Source organism: Erigeron canadensis, chromosome 5, assembly GCF_010389155.1.
Source record: "Erigeron canadensis isolate Cc75 chromosome 5, C_canadensis_v1, whole genome shotgun sequence".
In the NCBI taxonomy this organism is placed as follows: domain Eukaryota; kingdom Viridiplantae; phylum Streptophyta; class Magnoliopsida; order Asterales; family Asteraceae; genus Erigeron; species Erigeron canadensis.
In genome coordinates this window covers 19,982,682-20,003,656 of record NC_057765.1, presented here as the reverse complement: position 1 = coordinate 20,003,656, position 20,975 = coordinate 19,982,682, and the positions used below count along the sequence as shown (strand labels likewise).

General features: G+C 33.9%; 1 protein-coding gene across 1 annotated transcript; it reads left to right on the top strand.

The window, feature by feature from the left end:
* Nucleotides 1-1,195: 1,195 nt before the first annotated feature.
* Nucleotides 1,196-20,683, top strand: LOC122599180 (UDP-glucose:glycoprotein glucosyltransferase). Its single transcript, XM_043771642.1, has 36 exons — nt 1,196-1,542; nt 4,996-5,442; nt 5,957-6,110; nt 6,682-6,853; nt 7,339-7,412; nt 7,645-7,741; nt 7,824-7,936; nt 8,021-8,136; nt 8,219-8,276; nt 8,881-9,033; nt 9,139-9,237; nt 9,861-10,019; nt 10,610-10,678; nt 10,784-10,866; nt 11,335-11,497; nt 12,025-12,159; nt 12,268-12,370; nt 12,449-12,543; nt 13,031-13,143; nt 13,258-13,447; nt 14,292-14,360; nt 14,452-14,597; nt 14,811-15,060; nt 15,519-15,575; nt 15,662-15,792; nt 15,874-15,962; nt 16,848-17,179; nt 17,259-17,354; nt 17,696-17,760; nt 17,851-17,953; nt 18,035-18,193; nt 18,277-18,417; nt 18,938-18,981; nt 19,087-19,201; nt 19,660-19,812; nt 20,201-20,683. The coding sequence occupies exons 1-36, from the start codon at nt 1,373-1,375 to the stop codon at nt 20,363-20,365; spliced, it is 4,878 nt and encodes a 1,625-aa protein (XP_043627577.1). The 5' UTR covers nt 1,196-1,372; the 3' UTR covers nt 20,366-20,683.
* Nucleotides 20,684-20,975: the final 292 nt, after the last annotated feature.

The following is a 20,975-nucleotide window of genomic DNA, read 5'->3' as shown; positions in this document are numbered from 1 at the left end:
TTGAGAAACAAATGGATAGTGGAACACTGGGACACGACTGCAACTCTTCAGTCTTCACGTGGCTTTGACAAGGTAAAGAGTTTTTAATAAATTTATATATATGATATGAATATGAATTGTGTGGAGTTGTGATGTTTCGATGGTCAAAAGGAGTCAGACGAGTAGAAGACTGAGATGTCAGATTGGCACTAGGCATGTCCAAAGTCATGGCCTTTAATTTATTCATGGTTGAAATTAGGGCATGTAAAAAAGTAAATAGGTTTCGTACAAAAATTATACATATAAAATTAAAAAATGGTGGGACCCTAAAAGAAGGTGGGCTCGGCTCACTAGCACCCCATGCACCCTCTAATAGCCGACCCTGGTAGTTTCATGCTTGTATCGGTAGAATCCGTGTAAAAAGAAAAGATAACGATGAAGCTCGATGAAGCTAGTATTGTAAGTGCATGGATGTTTAAAAAGAATCGATGAAGAAGAAAGATCTCTTGTCTTATTATATATAAACGTATGAAAAGTTCCAGAATGGTGAATGTATGTACTTGTATTTGAGAATGAAAAGAAATAAAGTTTTTGTTTTGTTTTCTGTTATTTACGTGAGTCTATAAATATTATTTATTAATGCTACTCGTGTAAGGGTAAATTTGATAGTTGGTTAACAAATTTTAAAAGTGAACATTTGTAATGGGAGAAATACAAAATGGAATATGGATATTTTTAGTGAGATGGACTATGTCTTTTGCAAGCTTCTTTATCTTCATCAATAAATAGATTGACGAATTGATTGGATGTTTAATTCATGTGAAGTATATTCTTGTATGAAATATTTTTAATTCATAATTTTTTGATACTTCTATATAATCTATTGTATTATATTATATATTATATTATATAAGATATCTATATTTAATATAAGTAAAAAATTCTAAACCAAAAGAGTCATTTGCTCACAAACTTTAAACATGGCACACGAGAGAAAAATGAAATACTTTTACTTAAAAAACAATATTTAAGTATAATTACCCAATAATATAATGCCATGTCATATTTAAGACGTGGTCATTTAATAAAAAAAATTACAAAATGTCATCAAAAGTCCATGCAAGCGTTTACCCTCGAAGCTCGAACTATAATATTTCAATTTTAATTTAATATTAATTCCCCATCATCAATCAATTTTCTTGACTAAATAACAAGAACCCTAATCATAATCACTTCAACACTTGACTTAAAACCCAAAATCTCACTTCAAAAATTAACACACAAAACAATAATAAAAAACCCAGAAATAAAGTTGCAACCTTTATCGAATGTGTAAGATTCTTGAAAATTTGTGATCTAAAGAATAATATAATAAAGAGAAAGAATAGAAGTAATGGAGACCCGGATAAGATCTGGGTTTTGGGCTGTGATTTTGATTGCAGTTTGTTGTATAATATTAAGTGGGTATGTCACTTCAGTTTCTGCAGAGACTCAAAGACCCAAAAATGTACAAGTTGCTTTGAGGGCTAAGTGGCCTGGTACATCACTCCTTCTTGAAGCTGGGTATGTCCAAAAAATTTCATTTTTATGTTGTAGTTCTTATATGTGTATATGCTTTTGGGATAGTGATAGTAAAGTGATACTTTAATTGATTATGAATTTGATGTGTTAATGCAAAAGCTAGAAACTGTGTCACTTATGTTTGTTTTTATTTTAACCGTGCACATTGTGAGTTTGAACTAAGTTATTTGATGATCTTTACAGGGACTGAACCATTAGGTTGCTATTTTTGTAGATTTAGTATAGGAATAGAGTGATATACAATAGGTGAAATTAGTATGAAACCCAAGAATGTAAGTGAGTATCCTGATAAATTGCAGTAGTATATTCTTAGTGCATTAGATGAGAAAACAGAAACTCTTTTCGTCCCAAAGTAAATGTCTGCTAGACAACGGCATGCGGTTTTGGGAATCATTATTATTGCATTAGCTAGATGACTGTTCTATCCTTAGGTTTTGCACATATTTTATATTTTTGGGTACTGACTCTTTGCACAGGACCTTAGGATTCTAACCTTTCTGAAATTGTATTAAGGGTAGAATGGCAAAATTAATATGTTACTTTACAAAAGTAGACTTATTTTGGGACAAACTAAAATTCTAGATCCACCGCTAGTGGTGTATGGAGTTAACTAGATAACACTTGCCCTTATGAGCACCAATTGCATGAGACTTGTAGGAAGAGTAACTTATCTAATAATCATATTGGTGTATTTGAGTAGATCTTAGTAGTTGTAGCTGAGCATGGACAATTTGACTTTGAGGAATGTCTGGCCTAATTAAGGATTGTTGATAGATTTGATTTAGCAAGCAAAATACCTGTCATGGACCATTTGCTTGCTATTGGCACTCTTTAAGAATCATTCCTAGCTAATAAGTTTTGTAATGTGCGTCTGCTCATGCAATTCTGAAAAACGGTGTTTTGGGATATTTGGGTACCCAAACCAAGGTCAGATGACTCGGATTTATCATCAAGGATGTAGCTTCGCTGGTGCCTGACTCATCTTATGGTGGTGTAATGCATTATTTGGACCTGATAGTTTAATTTCCCCAATATTAGATTTGCTTATCTTGCCACGAACCACGTTCCAGGTTTAGCCGAACCGAATCCGGTTCCAAACCGAATTCGGAACAATCGGGATCGCGAATTGTGGTTCCAAGTTAACATTCCCAAGTTCTTTCTTATTTTTATCGAGTTATTTTGGGTACGCGAACTCAACTTCGAACGACAGTGTTTTCAATTGTCAGAATCGGCGACTTCGAATTTTAGCAAATATTTTTAGAAAGTATCTACTAATTAATTTAACAAAACAACTCAACATTTTCTAACTAGTAAAAAGAAGGCTCGGTAAAATTAGGAAAATGCTAAATGCAACGGCTGCACTTAATGTGCATAAAAAATTGTACCTTCCATATCAAAAACCCACCCTTGAATTTTATGGTAAAGTATACAACTATTTAATGCACCTTAACTGCAGTCGTACTGCTTTTAGCAAAACCCATAAAATAAGTATGGGGAACCAAAAGTCAGCAACTAAATCTTTTAGATTTATATGTAATCTAATACTTAGAGTGTCTCATAAAATTGTTTAAATACATACTATTGCATCAGGTTCAAGCTCAAAATTGGAAGATATGCAATGGGAAAACTTACAATCTTTTTTATTTTTATTTTCCTGAAAATTTTGCATCAGAAACATTTTGATGTTAGCAATGTCATTAAGTTTCAGTATACCTTTTTGTTGTCTTTTGAGTATTATGCTGGAATATTAGACTATCATTATGAGACTTAAGTATACAGTACCCAAACTCTTGCATAAATAAGGTATGGGGGAGGTGAGATGTAGACAGTCTTGCCTCTACCCATGGGTAAAAAGACTGCTTCCATAAGGACCCCCGGGCAAACGGGGAAAGAACCGGTGACTGTAAGAGATAGGTACCCCAGTGGCGAAGCCAGGTGTTGAGTTAAGGAGGACCAATTTTTTTTACTTTACCAAACTACTTATGAACAATGAACTAAGAAAAGCGGCCTTAGAAGAAATTGCTGATAAATAACAACAAAAAAAGGCATACAACAAAGCATGAAAATTTGTTGCAAAATAACAACAAAAAGTAACTTTTTTATTTTATTTGTAGAAAATAGTAGCAAGTATATATTGAATAACCAATCTTGTTATAAAAAAGTAGGCAAAAATTTGATACTAGATGTCTTTTATAATTGCCCTTGAAAAATTAATGAATTAATAATGTAAACTGAAGAAAATAAATGTCACTTAAGAAAAGGGAGAAAATATTCGAACAGGGATGTGTATTAGTGTCAAACACTATAAGACTCGAGCTTAACTAAAACTAATAATGACTTTTATGGAACATTCTAATTGGGTTTTTACTTTTTTATAACCTTCTATCTAGACTACTGAATGGATTTGCCTATTAGAGTTATGAAGTTTCAAAATTAGGTTGGGCCATAAGATAAAATGGATCAAAATTTACTAGATCATATAAATAAATGTTATTATTGATGGGCTATGTAGGGTGGGCCTTGGCCCTTCCTGGTTATAGTGTTGTTCCGCCATTGGGTACCCATACCTGTCGGCCGAGTACTTGGCTACATTAAGAAAATAGTAGAATAACAAAACATACAACATGGCACACCTGAGAACATATCCAACAAAACATAACATACAAGAATCCATTTGAACATATTAAACAACGTAAAACATATTAAACATTACCACATGCATAAAACCAAGCATGAGATGATATTAAGTATTAATATCATCTTTTTAAAATGAATGAAATATATATTACATATAAAAACTTAAACTATTATTTATAGGGTACGTCATACCAAACTAGACGATACATTGTACCAGAGAGAACAGAAATGTACCTACCCCCACGGATCAGTTTCATCACGCCTTACGAACTGCAATCTTAACCCGCGTCCCCGTAGCGAAGCGAACCTGAAACTGGTAACTATAGTGACTTTTGCAGTGCGAATATGGCTTCAGTGCTTCACTCTTGCTTATTTTTGAATTAGTGCTTCTAGTACGGTACCAAACGAGGGTGGGTCAGGGTGATCCAAAACACTTTTGTTTAGCTTTTTATAGTTACTGTGCTAAATACACTTTTTATGATCTGAGAGACCATGCTATGATAATGTTAATATACTTCTTATTTAAAGCAATTTAGGAGGTGATCCATTATAAATACACTTCAACCAAATTTTATATTTGACCCTTTTGACTTGTTAAAGAAGACAGACAAAACGTAGTCAAATATACTGATGATATATGTCTTGCTCCAAAAAGCAATACTTTAGCGTAAATAATCTAATCTAGGTGGCAGTGCTTGGTGGCGTTACGTTAAGTGCATGTGTTACATATTCCTGAACTTTATTTACATTATAAATTTTACTTAATATCTGTACACTATCATGAATTGTGCTTCACAGGGAATTACTCTCTAAAGAATGGAAAGACCTTTACTGGGAGTTCATAGAGGCATGGCTAAGTAATGAAAGTGAAACTACAGATCCATACACTGCCAGAGATTGCTTGCTGAAAATTACTAGTTATGGCAAATCACTTGTGACCGGACCATTGACATCAATGTTTGAATTGTCTCTTATTCTTCGATCTTCATCTCCAAGATTAGTACTTTATCAGCAATTAGCAGAAGAATCTCTTTCTTCACATCCATTATCTGATGACGTTAACAGCAGTTATATTGATGGAGGTGTTTCTGAAGTAAATGAAGTGAAAGAAGGCAAAAAGGCCGATTCTTTGCTTGTAGGTGTCAATCCGAGAAGCCCTGGAGGGAAGTGTTGTTGGGTAGACACTGGTGGGGCCCTGTTTTTTTATGTCCCGGAGCTTTCATCATGGCTTCATAATCCCCATAAGTACGTCCTCCTAACTGTATTTCATGTTGGAAACTTAATCAGTTATGCAAATACTCTAAACTACATTTCAACTGTTTATCAATGCAAAAATTTTGTAAGATTTAAGGGTTCTTTGGATGACTGTTTTGAAGGTGATTATCTGATATTGGACATCATGGTTGAATGTGCTTATGCTGTTTGAAGCTGTAACGATTAAATCAATTGTATGAGCGAAAAAATGACTAAAAATGACATCCTTGTGAAAATAGAGACAGATCTTATGGAAAACAAGTAAATGGTTTGTGTGTAATAAGAATATAAAAAAATCAATTGTGCTGGAATAAGTGTTATTCAGGAAGTGTATTTTACCTTTCATTGTAAATTTCATAATAAACATTCTGACACCCTTTGTATTTGCTATGTGGAATTTATAGTGTTTGTGAAAACAAAGTTGCCACATCAAATAATGTGTCAAATAATTTGGGATGGACAAATTTGGATCATTTCAAGTTCCTGATGACTTCTACCATTGCAGGGATGGAGATATATTTCAGCAACCCGAACTTTTTGATTTTGACCATCTTTACTTCGATTCATCTATTGGAAGTCCTGTTGCTATCTTATATGGAGCTCTTGGAACAGACTGCTTTAGGGAATTTCATAGGAGCTTGGTGAAAGCAGCCAAAGAGGTCAGTCAATATTTTCTTTTGCTTGATACTACTTTTACTAAGATCTGGCGAAATGTTTTGATGGAGTAATGAGTCTAACAGGTCTGGTTCAAGTTGGTCAGTATTTTTGTAAGGGTCTGATTGAATTGACCCGAAATATTTTGCGTTAAAAATTGTTTTAGATTTTATACATGACTAGTGTGTCAAGTATGATTACAACATATATATTGTTTCAATAAGAATCTAGTTTCTTCAGTAAAATTATTTAGAAGGTTTTATGCATTTGGCGCATGGGACCCATTTGGCATGACTCTTATGCATTTTAACTCCTGTGACTCTCCAGAGATAAACCATAACCCAATTGCCCCATACATACGTATTTGGGTTGTGATTGCTATCTATAATGTTACCATCAATTTTGGTGCATTCCTTCGATTTTCCAATTCAAGTCGGCTCTCTGGCCCCTTTAATTCAGCTAGTCAAATCCGATCCGAATAAAAAAAATATATTAAAAGGCAGTTTTTTCTGATATTTGAATTTTTGATGAAGATGTTGATTAATTAGCTGCTGATAAAGTAAAATTAACTGACAGGGAAAAGTTAAGTATGTAGTCAGGCCTGTGTTGCCTTCAGGGTGTGAATCAAAAACTGGTCATTGTGGAGCAACCGGGACAAAAGACCCCTTGAATTTGGGTGGTTACGGTATAGAACTTGCATTAAAGAACATGGAATATAAGGCCATGGATGACAGTGAAATAAAAAAAGGTCAGCGTGAAATTGTTTTTGTTTATCAAAGTAGATTGTCTTGAAAGTGAACTCCTCTTTGGTGATTAAAAATCGTGCACATGTTTATTTATTTTGTTCTATATAATTTCATGTCAAATTGGAAATATGATCATTTAGTATTGTTGTAACTTTAGAGTTTAATATCAACCATAAGGATAGAGTATAAACATAGGTGTGACAAAATGGACGGGTCAGTATCGTTGGGTAATGAGTCAAAAAGTGTGACTTTTGTTTTCAGGATGAGGAAAATAGGAGTTGGGTTGACCCTCGACTCTTTGTTTTGTCTTTTCCTTAGTTTCATATAACTTCTATATAATATATGATTATAAAATCTATTTGTAGACAGAATTGTCCGCTACTTTATGTTGCAAAATTTGGATATTGCAAACACTTGAATATGCTAGGGTGAATTTACAACCATTTTATTAAAAGGCAGTATCTAAACAGTTTAATCCAAAATGCAGGTGTGACTCTAGAAGACCCTCATACTGAAGATTTAAGCCAAGAAGTTAGAGGGTTCATCTTTTCTAAAATTTTGGTATTGATCCATATTTTCACTGTTCTTGAATTCTTATGCTCTATATAGTCGTTTTACATCATTACATGTGGAATTATTGTTGAATTCTAAGATATATAATTTTAGTACTCCTAATTCTTTTTCTTCTTTAATCGACAGTTCAGAGAACATGTAGGCTTTGTTATGTGAATTAAAATTAAATTCCCATTATTGAATTTTGGAGCTTAATATCATGTTGTTTTTTCTAATGCAGGAAAGGAAACCGGAACTAACATCTGAAATAATGGCTTTTAGGGATTCTCTCTTGTCATCAACAGTATCTGATACACTTAATGTGTGGGAACTGAAGGGTAACCATATGGTTTTCATTAAAGCAAATGCGTGCATTTATTTCTCATGTTTGTCATTTACTTATGTTTATGTTCTCAACAGATTTAGGACATCAAACTGTACAAAAGATTGTACATGCATCAGATCCTCTCCACTCAATGCAAGAAATTAATCAAAATTTCCCTAGTGTTGTCTCTTACTTGTCTCATATGAAGGTAAGTTTTTTTGCTTTTTCATTTACCATTTAACTCTAGTTTGTAGTTTTGACGGACAATTTAATTTGTTGATAATTCATGCAGCTCAATGATTCAATCAAAGGTGAAATACTTGCAAATCAGCGAATGATCCCACCTGGCAAATCCTTAATGGCTCTGAATGGGGCTTTAATTGACATCGACGATTTAGACCTTTTTCTGTAATGCCTTTTCCCTTTCTATTAATAATTCTGAGCAAGTCATCTACTGTTAGCTTATAAAATGGTGTTATTTCTCTCCTAGCTTACTCGACATGGTCCATCAGGAGTTATCTTTAGCTGATCAATATACAAAACTGAAGGTAACGGGACTTTTAATATTTTTCAACTTTTACCAAAAATTAGAGTTGATGGTTATCACTCATTACTCATTAACGGGTGATCCGAATGATCTTCTATCCCAAACGGGTCAATGGGCAAACATAAAAAAATAGTTTACATGTAAAGTGGTCACGCATATCCAGCGTGTACTTTTTTAATGTATGAAACCTTATAAATCATTTTTTAAAGTTAATAATTGATGGAATAATTTGGTTTTTGTATAGATATTTGGTGCGTTAAATCATTAACTAATGAAAGGTCTATTCGGGCTACGCTTTATGTTTAAATGTTAAAAGGTAAACTTTAAAGTTCTCAATAGTTAGCTAAAGAGGAATAGGTTAAACGGCCCAAAAGGCACCCAAAGTGTATTTTTTATGCATGAACTTCCAAAATCAGTTTATTTTCAGAATTTGAATATTAAACCATTAATATTCTATAAGTAGTTTGTGTAATTATATTTTGCAAACTTTATTTTATGGACACATTATATTTTAATCGACCCAACCTGACTCGTATTGATCCGCACCAATGCGTTTTGATCCATTATACGGGGAAATCTGTTTTAACATTTGTTATATATTTTAGATTCCTTCAGGCACAGTTAGGAAGCTTCTTTCAACTCTGCCTCCTCCTGAATCCAATGCATTTCGTGTTGATTTCCGTTCAGACCATGTTCAGTACATCAATAACTTAGAGGTGGATAGCCGGTACAAGCAGTGGCGGAGTAACCTAAATGAGGTATAGGTCATGTTTGCGTCAGATTTATTTATTTTAATTCTTAGAAGTAAATAAAGTTTTATAATCTACTATGATGGTGTAACATATGCTGCTCTAATGCTATAGCTTTTAATGCCCGTATTTCCTGGACAACAACGCTATATTCGCAAGAACCTGTTCCATGCAGTCTATGTGTTGGATCCTGCCTCCATATGTGGACTTGAGGTAATGCTAATTGTATCTAGATATGGCAATATGTCCCTTTTATTTATGAGCATGAACTGATCTGGTTGGTTACTGATTTATAACTGATGGCTCATGTGGGCCATGTGGTTAAAATTAAGAATAGCTTAAAGGGAATTGGGTCCAACGGGTCAAAATTTACCCAACTGTGTATTATTAATGCATGTATGAAGCTGCTCTTTTCAGAAGTTCTGAATAGTATTGAATTGCTTAATATTTTTTTTATCATATGAAATTCATGTTTTTCACAAATTTAATTAGTTTTGGAGATAGAGCATTTTGGGTCCATTCATGGTTGTAAATCTCAGTTATCTCGGCCGATATATCCCCGATATATCGCTTATCGGTGGTCGACCGAGATGATATATTCCCGATATATTCCCGATAAATCCGATATGTCTCCGATATATCCCCGATATATCGCTTATCGGTGGTCGACCGAGACGATACCGAAAAGCGATATTTACAACCTTGGGTCCATTCTGACTACGCCCATACAAAAAATTACATGTTACCTGCCTTTGCCCTCGTTTTGCCACCGTTGATTATATCGATATTGAGTTTCCTGAATGAGTCATAAATATTATTCGTGCTACATTTTGCAGACAATTGATACGATTGTCACTTTGTTTGAGAATAGTCTTCCAGTAAGGTTTGGAGTGATACTATATTCTAAAAAGTCGATTGAGACACTTGAAGCAAATGGTGGAGAATTCCCACCTTCTTCTCTTGAAAGTGATGGTCATGAGGATCTCTCTAGCTTGGTAATCTATCCTTTCCTTTCTTTTATGAGATGGTTTCGTTCATCCAATAGGCAGATTTGTATGGATCGTCTGGAACTAGAGATTTGTTTCAAAGGTAGTTGTGTGTCCTTGCAGCGTGCCATCATCTCCTTTTCCACCTGCTTTACTATAAATTATTTTTTTACAATAACCCCTTCCTATATTTACGGGTATATGTGTATGTATGTTAAAGAAGTGCAAAACACAAATGTTAAGCATTCTGCTGGTGTAGAATATTCACTGTCTTGTCCGTTTAATTGTATGTCTTAATCATGGAGAAAAAATCAAGCTCTTACATGTGTCATGTCTGTACAAAGTTTTGGATAAACTATGGACGAGCAAAACCTTTTTGTTTGATGATACATATGGATATCACGTTTGCTAACTGGATCATGTGCTTTTTGAATTGTATAGCTTAATAAGTATCTAATTTGAATTGTATGAATTTGACAACTATGGTTTGTGTATCTGAAAAACATCCTCCAGTTTCATTGTTTGTGCTTCTTGGTTATACTCTGTGACAGTGAATTGCTAAACAGTATTGTATAACTGTGTATTCTACTGTATTCCAGACCATACGCCTTTTCCATCATATCAAAGAAAGTCATGGGATGCTGAAGGCTTTTGAATTTCTCAGCAATGTATGGTTTTGTTTGTACAATATACATTCTTTTTTCAACAGATACACATTCATATTTCTGGATTGTTACGTAGCTACATATCTATTGATAGCTTGATTATAATAGGTAAACAAATTGCGCTTGGAGTCAGGGGAGGAAGATGAACCTGTGTTGCACCATGTAGAGGGGGCATATGTAGAAACACTATTGTAAGTCTTGAAGAATATCTTCAGAGGTGGCTTTTGTAGAAACACTTGTAATTTGGTTGGTCTGACCCAAGTACTTGTTCAACAGTTATGAACTTTACAAGCTCATGTGCGTATCAATAATAATCACGTTTTTGAATTAAAAGATTTATAGGGTTTAATGGTTCAAATTTCAAAAATACACATTGCGCGACTCTCGACCTGTTTTGACTCTTACCTTTTGACTCAGTTCTCTTTTACGCGTACATATTTTTATTCTTACCCATCTGACTCCGGTCAAAGTAAGTTATCTGAGTCGATCCATTTATAAGTTAATGGGTTGAGATTACCACCTTAGGTTATCTTTAACCTGGTTATATGTTTTGTTAACTTTCTTTTTGTACATAAAGATGATATCTTTGTCTGGTTTGATATGTACATTTAGATATCCTTTTTCTTTGTATAATACATTGAGAATATTTATATTTTTAGGCCAACATCTAAATCCCCACCTCAAGACACGTTATTAAAGCTTGAAACGGAGCAATCATTCCGTGAATCATCTCAGGAGAGTTCCTTGTTCGTGTTCAAGCTTGGCATGGGAAAGTTGGAATGTTCCCTCTTGATGAACGGGCTTGTCCACAGTTATAACGAGGTACCTTTTTTGGTGCATAACTGCATATTAAGTTTAGCAATATGATATAATGGTCTTTTATTATAATTTTTTTGTAATATGGCTTATTGGGAATTTGGGATTGACTCATTCATAGCTAAATTTTAAGTACATGCATGATTATTATTATTATTTGTATTTCTTTACATATTTGCCAATGTGCACGGGGTCGTGTCTGTGGTAATTGGTGAATTTTAATAAGTGGCTTTGCCCAAACATTTTGTTACTGTTCATGCTTGAGCTTGATGTTTGTTTCGCAGCTATCTGAAATGTATATGATAGTTTAATATTTATATATCAAGGTCAAGCTGCTTGTTTATGAGATCATGCCCCAAAAAACTCGTCTCATACCTTGAGGTCATTAGACTCGCTTCATAGCTGGAAATTGAGTAACCTTATTTATGACTACATTTACTTAATTGGGTCTACCCAACCCACTCATTTAGCATCAAACTAGAACTATACATTTCTTAAGACATGAATTTTACATTATTTAGTTACTTTTTCAGGAGGCTCTAATGAGTGCAATGAATGATGAGCTCCCGAGAGTCCAAGAACAAGTTTATTATGGGCAGATCAATTCCCGAACTGACATTTTGGACAAATTTCTATCCGAAAGTGGTATCCAGCGCTTTAACCCACAGGTTCTGCATGTCTTACACGTTTTCCAACCCTAATATCGATTGGCACTTCTCTTGATTAGTTTAATAGAATTTAATTCATATTGAAACTAGCTCATATTTATTATACAGATTGTTGGAGATAAGGCGAAGCCTAAATTTGTTTCCCTGACTGCATCAATTGTTGGAGATGAATCTCTGCTAAATACTATCGAGTATTTACACTCTGCTGGAAGTAAGATTTTGATCAGTTCCCACATTTAATGTTTGTTAACCTTAAAGTTTCATATTTTAATTAATTTATGTGTCCCAGCTATTGATGACTTGAAGCCTGTGACTCATCTCCTTGCTGTTGATATCACATCAAGAAGAGGGATTAAGCTACTTCATGAGGGAATACGTTACCTGGTAAGTTTTAGTTACTAGCTTGTTGAATATGCTTTTATCTCTATGTTTGTTTTACAATGAAGATGGACCTTTGTTTGTCAATCAGTTAAAATGAGTAGGATGATGATTACCAGTTATCTGTATATTTTTTGGTTTTTTCATATAAATTAAAGCATTTTCTATATATGGACCATTAAAATTCACAGGTATGACAATATTTAGACTAGATGTACATGGCTATTATTATTATATTCTAGCAGGTACCAATATGTAAACACCAAGTCCATATATTCATTCCTAGTGTAACCTTTAAAGACAGGACAAAACCCTCGGTTTGACTAATGGGTCTAGCTAACGAATCAAGGCAAATTGTTGCACCATTTTCATACTGCAAATTTAATTTGTTTACTTCTTTTTTCTCAACTACTATTGTGTGTTTGTGATTGTTGATCATGAAATTTACAGTATGTTCCTTATATCGTATAACAACACTAATGAGACTCTACAGATGGGAGGTTCTGCGAATGCTCGAGTGGGATTATTGTTTAATTCGGATTTTGATTTTGATTCGAATAGTTTCATCTTTATGAAGACTTTTGAAATCACAGTCTCTTCATATTGGTATGATTTTCACCTTAGCTACCCATGGGGAAATTTTAGTTATAAATTTCTTCATGTTCTCACTCTTGTGGTTCATAAAAGTCTGATTGTGAATATATTGAATATATCTTTCAGTCATAAGAAGAAGGTTCTAACCTTTCTGGACCAAATATGCTCGTTATATGGCTCTCAAGATTCTCAAAGCAGTCAAGCTCTTCTCGATAAGATTTCTGAACTTGCTGATGCAAATGGAATAAATTCTAAAGGACTTATGTCCGCTCTTTCGGAATTTTCGATCGCAAAGTTTAGAAGTCATCTAAAGAAGGTAAAATATAGTTTGTAGTTTGCGCGATTAACTTAGATACGATTTGTAATGAACTAATAATCATGTTTGAGTTTAAGAAAGTACTTTACTAGGTTGATTTGTAACATTGTAAATCGATTTAGTGAAGGAAAAATGATATGGATCTGCTGGAAGATTATATTATTATTATTTAGAAATATAATATTAGTTTTATTATTATTATGATTAGGAAACTATTGTATTACTATAGTTATGATATCTTCTATATTATTTAGTTAGCTTGCTAATCAAGCTATAGAATTGGTATTTATATAGACAATAGGCTGTAACATTTATTATGGATGAATTGAATTGAGGTCTTAAAACTTTTAGGAGATCCTTGCTTCTCGAATTGCAAGAACCCTTTTATCGTTTTCTTTGTTTACTGTGTTTATAGATTCGAATCTGTTTTGGTTCGTATCAAAAAATAGTTAATTACATAACTTTAAGCGTTATGTTATTGAACAATGGTAAAATAACATTCATGATTTAACAAATGGGAAAGGAGAGACATATAAACGTATTGAAATTGAATGATGGACTTCCCGAACTATCATATTTAGGCGCAGTTTATACAGCGAGTCATGCAAAAATATGAGCACTCTACTTTGCAACAATTTGGAAGAAGTTATAAGCTTGTAAATGCAAAAGGCCTACCTTTACAATTTTACTTGGGACAATTTGTTGTTTGCTATGAAAAACCAAGTATGATGGTTGTCCAATCAATGACTTCGATTTAGTTTAAAGGAAAATCCATGATTTCTCGTTCACATTGTGTTCTTCTCCTTTCCTTCGCATTATTCGTAATACTTAACATAATGTGCAGGTGGGTCAATTTCTATATGGACAAGTGGGGCTTGAAAAAGGCATTAATGCAGTCATTACTAATGGAAGGGTGTGTCCCTTTCAACCGATTGTACTTTATTTACGTTTTAATAGGAGTGCAGATTATGCTAATCAGAATTTACTTTATTGACATTGAATAGGTGGTTCGTGTCCCAGATGGTGTAACATTTTTAAGCCAAGATCTGCACCTTCTTGAATCTGTAGAATATAAGCAAAGAATAAAGCATGTGGCTGACATCATTGAAGAGGTGACATGGGAGAACGTCGATCCAGACACGCTTATGAGGTTTTTGGCTTATGCATACTTCTTTTTTTTACACGTCACACAGTTACATATGTGTTGGAAGGTTTTGACCTCAGAAGAAATCATGTTTTGACTTATTACCGAATCGACCTGACCTCTGCAGGCTGCCATCTCTAATACCTGTTTTTTAAAGCATTTGTGTTTCTAATATGCATGGAAAGTTGTAAGTTTTTTATTTCTCAATGCTTTGTGCAGCAAGTTCATGAGTGATATAATAATGTCTGTCACATCTTCACTTTCTACACGGGATCGAAGCTCTGAGAGTGCCCGGTTTGAAATGCTGAGTTCAGATTACAGTGCTGTTGTTATTGGTAGTGAGAATTCTACCATTCATATAGATGCTGTTATTGATCCTCTAAGCTCTTCTGGTCAAAAAGTATCTTCACTTCTTCGGATACTGTGGAAATGCACTCAACCAAGCATGAGGCTTGTGTTCAACCCAATGGTCAGCTTCTTATGTAGCTTAATAATCATTTAAAACCCTAAATATTTTTTTTTGAAAGGTTAACATGTACGTTTACTCAGATAATAGTTTGTGACATAGTATGTAGTGGAAAGTAGTGTTACGTGTGCTTTTGTTATTTGAAGTTGTAATACTCAGATATTAAAATGTTTGCCAAATGTTTATTATTAGGATTCAATAGATACATGATCAAAATGGGCATTTTACAAAACAAAAAAAAGGCATTTCGTCAAATAAATGTGAAAGTCTCCCACTTTAGATTCAAATTGTCAAGTAAATGGCTAACTTTAGTACTCCGACTTCAAACGTTAAAATTCCTCCCTTTTATCAATGCTTTGTTGACTTGGCAAGTAGTCTGAAACTTTGAATTTGTTTGACTATCTATCAAATCTCCAAATAGCCCTTCTTATGCTAAAATGTATTCAATATTTTCTTGACAGAGTTCCCTTGTGGATCTTCCACTGAAGAATTACTACAGATTTGTAACTCCTACAATGGTATAATCTGCCAACAATTATCGCTCATGATGCTTTGATTTTGTCTATATTTAATTGGAATTAAAGTTATTACATGTAAATTCCAGGAAGATTTCAGCAACCATGACTTAACGGTTCATGGCCCTAAAGCATTTTTTGCGAATATGCCACTATCGAAAACTCTAACCATGAATCTCGATGTTCCTGAATCATGGCTTGTTGAACCAGTGATTGCAGTGTAAGTATCTACCATTCTGTGCAATCTTTCAGTGTCACTCCCATGGCTTTTTCCCTTATTAATTGTTTGTTGCATGTTTAGTCATGATCTTGACAATATATTGCTCGAGAACCTTGGTGACACAAGGACCCTGCAGGCGGTTTTTGAACTTGAAGCTCTTGTTCTTACCGGTAATGCAAACAGTCTCTCATTCATTTGTCTTCATATTCTTCGTATTTTATAAATGATAAAGATGTTAACTGTGATTGAAAACTTGCATTTTTATGATAGCCTTCTAGTAAAGCGTTTAGGGAGGCATTGTACATTTTAATACATATTGGATGACTATCGATCCAAATCACCTGATTCATATATAGCTAAAGCTTATAGCTTAACCAATTTGATTTATTAGTGATTAAAACCAACCCAAATCTACCTGTTCAAAAGTACGTAAAAATAAACCCAAAAATTTGTAATAACTTACCACCTTACTTTTAGAACCCAAAAATACATTTCAAAAAAAAAAAAAAAAAAAACCAAAAAAAAACCCAGTGACTTAATAGTTAAGCTACTTTCATATAATGCCCTTTTGAATTTATAGATAAGTTGAAAATATAAGATTGGTTTGAATTTGCCACCTTACTTTTTATCACCTTTTGGAATTAATAAGTAAGCTATATTAATAAGTGTTCAATTAGTTCAAGTTTAACCTACTTTGGACTGTTTGGTTTGGTTTTGAATTTTTGTGAACCAGGAACCAATTTACCCATTTGATTAAGTTCCATCTGATTTAATTTTTTGATAGTTTGAACTTTAGACTTACTCAATTACACCCCAACGTGTCATACAACCTTTTTAAAAAAGTATAGCAGTATCAATGTATCCTTGTCATTGCATGGTTTTCAAGCTGCATTTAACCTGTCAAGAAACATGAAAGTTGCTTGTGACCAAATCAATCCTTTTTGACATGCATTAAAATCGTATGATCCGCTATCTTGTTCACTTATTTTCACACATCTGTCTTATATATGTATGACCTGAAGCATGTTCTTCTGACCAATGAACTATTTATCCAGGCCACTGTTCAGAGAAGGATCATGAACCTCCACGAGGCCTACAAATGATACTTGGAACTAAAAATAATCCCCATTTGGTTGACACACTTGTGATGGCCAATTTGGGTTATTGGCAAATGAAAGTGTCACCCGGAGTTTGGTACCTTCAGCTAGCACCTGGTCGAAGCTCTGATCTTTACACTCTGCAAGATGGATCAGAAATGAGCCCAACAAAGCGCATCACCATAGACTACTTGCGAGGAAAACCCGTTCATCTTGGAGTGGTGAAGAAAAAAGGAAAAGAACATGAACAACTACTGATTCCTTCTGATGATGATTCTACAAGGAAACAAGTTGAGATTCATCTATTTCTTAGTTGATAATCATTTTTGTTAATGTGTTTTTCAAAGCAGGTTTGTTTGATATTTGCAGGATGAGAAGGATACCTGGAATTCTAATATTTTGAAATGGGCGTCTTCGCTTATTGGTGGCAATGTGCAGTCAAAGAACAGTGGAACCGCTAAAGTGGTAATTATATGGTTCTAAATGTCACACTAGAGGTGGGGTAATGGGCTGGTTGTGAGCTCTTGGTTGAATGGGTAATTTTATTCCCCCCACCCCCTTTTTTTAGATATTTAGTGGATTTTGTATCTAGACTAAAGCGATCTTAGAAGTTTTAAACTTTTAAAAAATATTTATTACCACTTACGAATCATTTCACTAATTTGCGTTGTTTGATTTGACACCATTGCTGTAAACTTTACCCATTTGACTGCTAACATTATGACGCAAATCACCATTTATAGGAAATGGTTTGTATCTGCAGCCTCTACCTTTGAATTTGTGAGCTGATCAGTATTTTTCTGTAGGATAATATAAACAGTGGGCGAAAGGGTAAAACAATAAATATATTCTCTATTGCTTCTGGACACTTGTAAGTAACTCATTCTTGATCTTGATACCTTGATGTCATCGTGAAAGGTTCTTCTATCTTTCTTATACGTTTTTTGTGTGATATATACAGATATGAGCGTTTTCTGAAAATCATGATTCTAAGTGTTCTGAAAAACACAGAACGCCCAGTGAAATTCTGGTTTATAAAGAATTACCTTTCACCACAGTTTAAGGTTGTTCTTTCTCGAAGTTTTCATCTTTCAGTTTACTGAACTTTCCTAGAAACTAAAGATCTTTAAATTGATTATATGCAGGATGTGATTCCACATATGGCAGAAGAATATGGTTTCGAGTATGAATTGGTTACATATAAGTGGCCCAGTTGGTTGCATAAACAGAAAGAAAAACAGCGAATTATTTGGGCATATAAAATTCTCTTTCTTGATGTCATTTTCCCTCTTTCTCTCGAGAAGGTAGTTGAGGAAAAATTGTGTTAACTTCTATTTAAAACCTACGAATATTATCGGCATCTTAACATGTATGTATGTTTTTACAGGTTATATTTGTTGACGCGGATCAGATTGTTAGAGCTGACATGGGAGAACTTTATGACATGAATTTGAAAGGAAGACCTCTTGCTTATACCCCATTTTGTGACAACAATCGGGATATGGATGGTTTCCGGTTTTGGAAGCAAGTATGTTTTCTTATATTTCCTGGTATTATCATTTTGAAGGGTGGGTGTTTGGATATGTGGTCTGCAAGTGGGAGATTGATTATTTGATTATAGGATTAGTGGTTGTCATAGTTATTTCTTCATGTTAAGATAAATATATTATGCTTCTGATTGTCAGTTTTGGATACTCAGTAGAAGTGAATCAAAAGTACATTTTAAAAAAGCCTAAATGCTATTCTCGGAACATAACTTAAAACTATCCCTCATTGTTTCATTTCTTCACATAAATGTCTTTTTTGGTCATTTTATGTATTGAATACAACAACGATACCCAATCTGACCATTGTCTGGGAATTTCTGTATTGAATAATCCAAATTTGTTAAACACTAAAACTGCTGATTATTTTGTTGTTGCAACTTTAAACAGCAAATTACATCCCCCTGTTTTAGTAGAACGGATTATCTTATTCAAAGTCATATAATCACCCTCTTATATTTTCCAATGTTTACAATACAATAATGCCTTGAAATTTTGATTTAGGGCTTTTGGAAGGAACACTTACGAGGAAGACCGTATCATATTAGGTAAGATCCACATATATTCTTCAAAGTCCATACTGACATACCTATAATTTTACTTTCATTGAAAACCTTGAATTTATTTGTTAACGTATATTCTGTGAGTTGCAGTGCATTGTATGTAGTCGATTTGATCAAGTTTCGGGAAACTGCAGCTGGAGACAATCTGAGGGTGTTCTATGAAACACTTAGCAAAGATCCAAACAGTCTCTCTAATCTTGATCAGGCAAGGACAACTCCACGAACATTTCTACATGTTATGTTTTAGTTTATCTAATAATTGCCTATTTTGACCGTCAATTCAGTCTACATTTTATCTCTAACGGGTCAAACATGTAAACTGCAACAAGTTTTCTTAGAAGGAAACAGGTCAAATGGTTTAAAGTCAGTACCAATATATCATAGTATGTATATTGTTATTGTATTTGAAACACTAGCGATATATAATATTAGAGGTAAGCATAATTTTGGAAACAGAAGTGTTTATGTTCAGCCTAACCTAACCTATTTCAACCTGTACCCAGGTTTACTTGTTTACCTGCGTTGACCGTATCTAATCTGTCCAACCTGGCCATTGTAATTACTGAAGTATTAGTATAGTAGTAAAAATTGGAGTTTTTTGCTATAGCGATTTATAAATTTTTGTTGAGAATCACTTATTATAAGACGACATCTATATTCCAGGATCTGCCGAACTACGCACAACACACTGTACCCATCTTTTCTCTTCCACAAGAATGGCTATGGTGCGAGTCATGGTGTGGCAACGCGACAAAATCCCGTGCTAAAACCATCGATCTTTGCAACAATCCAATGACCAAGGAACCAAAACTTCAGGTCAGTCTTCGTGTTTGAATTTGAATCTCGGAATTAATTATTACGATGTGAAGTCTCAGTTTGAATTAGCACATTCGATCCTTCTTTTAAATATGTAAATGTTTACCTCTTAAATAATCACTTTATATCAGCTCCAGCAATATTGATTCTCAAAGGGAAAAAGAGAAAACCTATTTATGGTTTGCCCTTACTTAAGACCACAGTTGAGAAACTTTCTGTATTAGGGATATTAGTTCTCTCATAAAAAATATCATTTTTGCTAATTTTGTCCATTGGTTCCTTTAATAATTGGAGTTTTCCACGCATTAGTATCATTAAAATTTTGAACATCTTACATTTTGTTTTCTCAAAGACCCTTGTATCTCAAACTGCATTTTTATGAACTCAGGGTGCCAGAAGGATCGTAACCGAGTGGCCAGATCTTGATCAGGAAGCAAGACATTTCACCTCAAAAATATTAGGCGAAGCCGTGAGCCAGGTAGAGAAGGTTGTTATCCCTGAGGCTCAACCACAAGTACCCGAAGAGGACCTAGAAACAAGAGCCGAGTTGTGAATACTTAACCGAGAGGTGCTTACCTTAAAAGGTGTTTTGAAACAGTCAACCCGTCTCATAAAGAAAGACAACATTTGGTGGTCTTCATGTTCTAACAGGACATTCAGATGAGATTTCGTTTCTAAATGCAGGAATGATTATCTGTCACCCAGAAATCTAATTAAGAATTTAGATATTATTAGGTTACAAAAAACAAAATTTGATTAGTTTTGGTGACCAGTTTTGGCATTGGATTTAATACCCAAATGTAGAATTGAATGTAAGTCATATTTTAATGTTCTATGATAGAATAAAACAGCTTTATTGAGGTTGTACTAACTATTTGTACATTGATCTTATTGTATGGGTACCATGCTGTTCCATTATTCTGCTACTGCTTTTTTTATGATATGACAACTGAAATTTTGATTACTTTTTTAACCTTTATTATTAGAAGGGTTAACAATTAACATAGATGCTTCAACGGTATGGTGCTACTAGCTATTTTTATTTTATTTTTCTCTTTGTTCACGTGATGAAGTTCATTGTGAAAGGCACTAGTTGTACGTATCATTTTTTCATTATTAAATTACTGATTTTTCATGATAATATTAATGTTAATAGTGAGTTT